We start from the raw sequence: 7,463 nt of genomic DNA, 5'->3' as shown, positions 1-7,463 counted from the left end.
CTTTCCTCAGATTTGACCCATCAGTGTTTTCCTCAGTTTTGGGAGCTAACCTAGGGTCCAGTAAATTCCTTTTTAGCTTAAGCTGATTTGAGTTTCTATCGCTCGCGACCTTGAAAAACCAGAGACCAAAATAAAGAGGCAATTCGGCCTGGGGCAGCCATCGCAGGGGTGCAGTGGGGACTGTGGGAGCCCAAGAGAGAAGGGCAGCTTCCCTGGCTCACAGCATCAGAGAAGGCTTCTGGGGAAGGGGGCAATCACCCTACTGTCTGCAGCATGAGTGGGACACGGTCAGAAAAGCGGACAGCCTCTGAAAGAGGTGGGGGGCAGAGGCTCAAAGTGAGAAGCGAGTTGGGGAAGGTAACGAGGGCCAATGTGGGAGGACCTCTAAGTCAGCCTAAAGAAGGAGGACTTCGGATGGCAAGTGGGAGCCGTGGGAGAATTTTCAGCAGGGACATAGTAGCCTTTTAGAAGCCCTTTTTTAATTTTTTCTGGCTGCAGGGTGGATATTGAGGTCAGAAAACCAGTTGGGAGGCTGTTAAAAGCATCCAGGCATGAGATGAAGGGCTCCTGCATTCTGGCCGAGGCCTCTGGCTTTCCAGTAGGGTTTTTTTTCCCTGAGTCGGCGCACGCTATTTGTCTGTCGAATCGCGAATTGGAAAATTGAAGCCATTTTCTCCTTTGAAGGGCCGTGTGCCTCCCACTTAAGATTGCGAGGAGCCATGCTGTGATAAGGGGATGACTGGCCACTTGTTCCACAGTTCTCTCCTCGCAGACTCTCCTGAGCATGTACGACCTGAGTGTCTCCGCCCTCGGGCCGTCAACTCCTCATTGTTCGAGATGTGCTGTGTTGCACTTACCCAGAATAAAATGATTCTCATTTACTTACCTAGCAGCTGTCAAAGCCTGAAATTTCATTCTGTGGGCGTAAGCAATTTCTCCCCTGTAAATGTGGCTTCGTCTCGAGTTTGTTATCTGCCAGCAACAGAGAACGGCGGGCCACAGTCGCCTTTCCTTTCTCCTACAAGCAACAATTAAAGACCAATTCTGCCCGAGCACAAATGCATCTGTTAGCGATTGTCACTCTGGAGTCACGCGCTCAGGTCCCTCACTATTTTTGCTGGAAGACCTGCAGATGGAAAAAAAAAAAAAAAATCGCTTGATGATATACTAAGAAAACCTGAAAGGAAAAGGAAAAAAAAAGTGGTTTAGCTCCTTTTGGAACTAGCGGGGAAGAATCATTTTTATTTCCTGGGCAGACAAAGGGACGCTGGCTTTGGGAGAACTTGGGATCCAACTCTTTATCGAGGAAGAGACATGCAAATGGAAGGTATCAGGGAAAGTGCCTAGAGGAGAGAAATGGAATTTCACCCAGGTTGGCCTGATTCCTATAGCCCCTGTGGATGCAAAACACCTTGGCCGGATTATATTCCATGAACGAAGTGAGGAGAAGGCGAACTAGCAAGAAGAAGAAAATAATTGGTTTCTGGATTGTGTGGGCAGGCTATCCAGTTCTCGTAGAATTCTCTTTGTGATACAGTCTCTGCATTGCCCCCCACCCCCCTTCCAGGCCCAGGAAGGCGTTGGCTTTGAGAGCAGGTCCCTGCGAGTGCCAAGAGGCTCACCATCAGGTCCGGTTTCCCCATGTCTTTGGGGTTTCTGACCACACACATAATGAGGTCGCACTTCAGCAATGTCTTTGTTCGACCCCAAATGATGTTCCCACCCTCCCGACAGAGCAGCTTTTGTGTCTTCTGTCAAAATAATCACTTACCCAAAATGATGGCAAGGCTCCGAAATATCCCTGCTTTAACCTTAGGGAATATAAAAAAGGAGAGTTAAATGTTTAACCTGGATTGATGAGGTTTGCTGAAACTATTGGATAAAATGAAAACTTTCTTCGGGGCATAAATCACTGGGGAGATTTTCCACCCCCCTCTCATTGATTTTTGGGCTCCGTTAATGATTCCAGCACTGAGAACAGAAGACTAGGTGGAAGTTAAAGAAATGGAAAGCCACATTAACCTCTAAATTTTACCTATATGTTGATTTTTGACAGTGAAATACTATAATTAACCCAGACTATTTTCCTAAGATTTAATTTTTTGCTGATGTCCAAAAGCATTACAGAAAAGCTGATTCCTAATTATTACATACAGCATTGCATAAATTTCTTCCTAATTAAAAAGCCTCTAAATTCTAAATAATCAATTTATGAAGACATATGGTTTTGAAAAATTGGGCATTTAATTTCTAAAGATTTATTGGTAATTTGTACCATAGCTAATTAATTATGGTTATAATACTATTGCCATCATAGTAGAGATTGATGTGATGATACAATTGCAAATTTATTTTGATATGTCTTCTTTAATATCAGAGCATTACATTATACTTACTTTTTCCAGCCCCTTCTTAATTATGCTTGAAAGCATTAGTTTAATGAAAGATAAGAGGGCTTGATAAGTGTACCATCAGAATTTATTTGAAAAACTATTTTCAACATGAAACAAACAAATTGTTTTTTGCCCTGGCAAAATGAAATTTGCAGTTGGTAATAAATTAGCAGCCAGAAATGCCTTAAAATTAAATAGTATTCGGTACAGAATTTCCCATTAACCATTGTGACAATTTGCAGAGAGCTTAGCATGAGAAAGTAGTTAAACTGTACAGAGGAAGTCTGCAGACAAAAATGAATAGAACCCAACATAAACAATGATGGCATTGTAAACACTCGCAAACACATGGGCTAGGTGGGGAAGGGTTTTTCCTATTTCCTTTGTCATGTGACTTTCTAGGCATTAAAAAAAAAAAATCTAGAAACTGTTTTGGATATGACCAGGGTTTTCTTTGAAGTTGCAGGAAGAGAAGAGATTTTTGATTTACTGGTAGAAAAATGCCACTGATCCATTTTATTTAATAGAAACGCGTGACCCTGGGGAATCATGGCACAGAACCGAATTGTTGGTTGCCAGGGAAAAGGAGAGGAAGAGGGCGAAAGTCGCTTCTGAGCTGTGCTCAGAGCGCAACGTGCCAAACACAAGTTAGCTAAAGAACCTGGTTCCCCATGGAGGGCCCTCCTGGGGGAGGCAGCAGAAACTCTTCATCTGGACATCCTCCTGATGAAACCCCAGGTACCAGAGTCAACTGCCTTCGCCCTCCTTGTTTTACATGGTAACAAAAAGGTTGGGGGATGGGGGGCGGTGGGACACATTCTGCAGCTTGTCTAGTAATCACCTTGCTTTGGATTGCTTTTGTTAACTACTGTGGCTTTTTCCAGACAGGCTCCCTTGGCTTCAAATTTCTTCCCTCTTGTTTCCACGGCACAGTTCCTCTGTCTAGCTGTGTGACTTTGAGAAAGTCACTCAGTATGTCTTTTAAGTCCCAGTTCTCTCTTCAATAAAAGCATGCTAGGGGCGCCTGGGTGGCTCAGTGGGTTAAAGCCTCTGCCTTTGGCTCAGGTCATGGTCTCAGGGTCCTGGAATCGAGCCCCACATCAGGTTCTCTGCTCAGCGGGGAGCCTGCTTCCCTTCCTTTCTCTCTGCCTGCCTCTCTGCCTACTTGTCATCTCTCTCCCTCTGTCAAATAAATAAAATCTTTAAAGGAAAAAAAAAAAAAAGGAAGAAAGAAAAGAGCATGCTAGTAAGAGAATCATCAGCAGCATTCCAGCAAGGATAAAATGTGATGTGTGCTAGTCCGCGCTGGGCAGGCCAGCGGGACTCTCAAGATCGCAGTGCGTGGAGGACAGAACCAATTCAGGGGACCGGGTGTCTGGTCTGTGGGAGGGCTGGGCATTGTCCATTCATTCATCTTACAGATATTGATTGTCTGTCCACTCTGTTTTCAGTGGAGCTTACTTGCTATGGATACAGAAATAAATAGAACGTACGGGTATCTGCTGTCTCGGAATCCACAATCTAATAGAAAGGAAAATTGTGTGCATAAAAATAATTAAAATACTAGTGGCTATGCATGAGTGGCATGGGGGCACAGAAGGAAGAGCCTTAGAGAGCTCCAGAAGGTCTAAAGGAGAAGATAATAAATCTCTGAGTCTTGAACAAAGGCCAAGTAGGTGGGGAAGAGTACTGAAGCAGATAGTACAGCAAGACGGAAGGTTCCATGACAGATGTTAAGGAGTTCCAAGGAACTGGTTAGAGCTTAAGAGGCAAAATGAGGCTGTTGACAGAGGAGTTTGAAGACTTGGCAGGGCCTGGGCTGACCTATTAGATAGAGATACAAAAACACCAGAGGTACCTGTGTGAGGAGTAGTGGGCACACTGATATTTCCTCTCCAAAAATATGGCACAGGTTTTAAAATAGATAGTGGGAATACTCTCCAACACAATACACCAAATGCATACCCTTATTATATTGATCAAATTTGGGCTCCGCAATAATAGTTGTCATAAAGAAAAAAGTGATTAGTCTAAATTACTCTTTGGGGGTACTTTATCATGTGTATGATAAACCTTTAACACACATCCTTAAAGCCAACAAATATTCAGCTCTTAGTATGCGCTGGGCAGCCTCCTAAGTCCTGCATGACAATGTTAGTTGACGTTCCTAGTCCTTTGTAGTAAAACATGAATAATTTTGACAATTTTATAATAGTTTAGCTCTGTTCTTTGCTTTTAAAAAACCCAGTATTGAATTTATTCAAAAAAGTATTTACTGAGTACCCACTTTGCCCCAAGTATGCATATATATTTATTCAGTGGTGAAGTTCCACATTATAATCTTTCCCCAATTCATGCTCAGGGATTAGAATCAATTGTACGACTGTGGATAATTCATTTAACCTCAGTGGGCCTCAATTTCCTTTCCTGTAAAATTAGCCCATCTGAAAAATGAGTGTGAGTTTTGAAAATGGGTGAGATCTTTTGATTAAGAAAAGATGTGTTTCCTTGCTAAGTCTCAAAGGCTGATATCCATATATGAACTTTAATTGGAGATTGTAAAACTTCTCAAATACTCTCTAACTAAAATTCAACTGAATGCCAAGTTACATCTTTTGGGTAAAAATGCCCCTGATTTTCGATTTTGGATATCACACAATTTCATATGAAATTTGAGATCATTTGATCTCACTTAATTTATGTGTCCATGCACTAGTTTCTGCCCAGATAAAAAAATCCAGAAAAGCTCCAAGTTTGGGGGCTAGCTAAGCAGAATAAGATCAGGCACCTTCCATTCCCCTCTGAGGGTTTAAATAACTGAGACAGGCTTCTGAACTCCAAGCCGTGGTTTCAAGGCTGGTCAATCACCATAAACTACAGGAACCACATAACCACCCCGTATGCTCCAACATAGCTCCCATTATTATCGATAAAAGTTATACTACTAGACCAAGGGGAGAGAAAGGCCACAATAAGGCTTTTAAAAAGCTATTTAATATATCAGCTTTCACAAAGATAGACGGCATCACTAAGACAAAACAAGAAAAGATGTGCCCGACTTTACAAGGTATTGGCACTGTTAATCATATTTTGAAATATTGCTGGCATATATCTTGGAAAACACAACACGGTTGCCGTATTTCCAATGGGAGAGATGACAGTTTTAATGTTGAGATACACTGATAATTCCAAGCCCTATTCCCACCCGTCTTCCCATATGGGATAAACCAGAGATTAGGCAACCAGGTGGGTTCCAGAAGCTTAAGTACTGAAATTGAACATCATAAATTCTGCCACATTCCATTACAAAGTTATCACAAAATTTTACTAAGCAAACAACTATATATGTGTATGTGTGCATTTTGTGTGTATATATACTATAGTGTTATAAAATTATTTACATTAGTATTTTATTTATATATACAAAATGTAAAGTATATATGTATATGCATATATAAATTTGGATGAGCTTATAAAAAGGTTATTGAAATAATTAGCTAGTTCCCATTTATACTTCTCCATTTCAATTTTTAAATATATCTTGAGAGCTGAGGTACTCAGGTCAGTATAGATTTTTTTTTTTTTTTAAGATTTTATGTGTTTATTTGACAGAGAGAGATCACAAGCAGACGGAGAGGCAGGCAGAGAGGGAGATAGAGGGAAGCAGGCTCCCCGCTGAGCAGAGAGCCCGATGCGGGACTCGATCCCAGGACCCCGAGATCATGACCTGAGCCGAAGGCAGTGGCTTAATCCACTGAGCCACCAGGCGCCCCCAGTATAGATTTTACAGACTTTCCATATTCGTTATTTTGATCATCCCAATTCTGGAAAGTGGGTAAGACATACGTGTTTGTGGCCATTTCACTGATAACAAATATGATGCTTATATCTTGCTCAAGGTCCCCTAGATTGTATGTGGCAAAAGCAGGATGTGATTCCTGTTCTTCTGCTTCTGAATTCAGGGCTCTTCTCACTCTCCCATCATGGCTGTGTAGCATGAGATCATTTACAGGTAGGTGCTACAAAGACCTGATCCAGGGGGACCTGGATTCCTTGCTCAAGCCCCATATATCACTGTGATGTTCACCAAAAAATATGGCCTACTGGGCTTGCTGATGTTTGATGAAGTTCTCTCTTCTCACTTCAGTTGGGACTTTATTAATTATGGCAAACACTTTGGATTGCTGTTGTCCTTTCTTCCTTGGTCAGAGAATCTTGATTTCCTTCAGTATAGCAATGGTACCCATGTAAAATATCCCATCTCCCACGAATATAGGGTAGCCATGTGACATAGTCCTGGCCAGCTAGATGTGGAGAAAGTCCCTGGTCGGGGCTTCTGGGAAAGCTATTTAAATGGGAACAGAATTGTTGGTTTTACTCTTTATCTTATCCTCTTCTTCTTCCTGCCTGAAATACAAACACAATGCTGAAGGGGTAGCAGCCAGCTTACAAGCGTGAGGATGAAAGTGACATATTTAATTAACAGAGTAGAAAGATAGGAAGAGCTTGGACCCCTCAGAGCATTACGGAGCCATATCAGAAACCTAACTGCCTACCTCAGACTTCTTATCCTGGGGGGAAAAAAATGTAGGCCTTTAGCTCATTAAGCCACTCGAGCTGCTGTGACTGAACTTAGTCCTCATTGATAGAGTAAAAGGAATTAAAAATGGGAAGAAGAAATGTTAGATGGAACCAGAAGAAAACTCAAGGCAGGGATTGTTGTACACAATCCACAGGTCTTCCACCAACAGTCCACCCAACTATCCATGGCTAGGGGCTATCGCCAAGAATACCTCATGTTCGGACCAAGGTACACCACCAGCAGTGTTTTGAGTTAGGGTCTCAGCTGCTATTTCCAGAGAAGTGAGCCACAGGGTTGAGTTCTTGTACCATTGCCACTTTATGCCTCTATTTCTTTATTGACAAAATGGGAATGATAATACCACCTACCTCTTAGGATTGTTCTAAAGATTGAATGAGAGAATATATGTAATGTGCTTAGAATAATGCCAAGCATACTGGAAGCATTTAGTAAATATCCTCCTAAGATCTAAGAATCAGTAATGATTC

The 7,463-nt window shown here is 42.0% G+C and overlaps 1 protein-coding gene across 3 annotated transcripts in view; it reads left to right on the top strand.

Moving 5' to 3' along the window:
- Positions 1–7,463, top strand: part of RARB (retinoic acid receptor beta) — a 725,834-nt gene that overhangs the window by 529,366 nt on the left and 189,005 nt on the right. The window contains exon 1 of one of the 3 annotated variants that reach the window (XM_032327902.1): positions 2,834–3,131. The exons of 1 other annotated variant lie outside the window; for it this stretch is intronic. In XM_032327902.1, coding sequence (XP_032183793.1) covers positions 3,065–3,131 — 67 coding nt within the window. In that variant the 5' untranslated portion in view covers positions 2,834–3,064. Of the gene's footprint in view, positions 1–2,833; positions 3,172–7,463 lie in introns of those variants that run through there. One more of the 3 variants, XM_032327988.1, reaches the window with a different exon arrangement.

Source organism: Mustela erminea, chromosome 1 (assembly GCF_009829155.1).
Source record: "Mustela erminea isolate mMusErm1 chromosome 1, mMusErm1.Pri, whole genome shotgun sequence".
NCBI classification, from domain to species: Eukaryota; Metazoa; Chordata; class Mammalia; order Carnivora; family Mustelidae; genus Mustela; species Mustela erminea.
The sequence above is the reverse complement of the archived record's forward strand: the minus strand, read 5'-3'. Positions and strand labels throughout refer to the sequence as shown.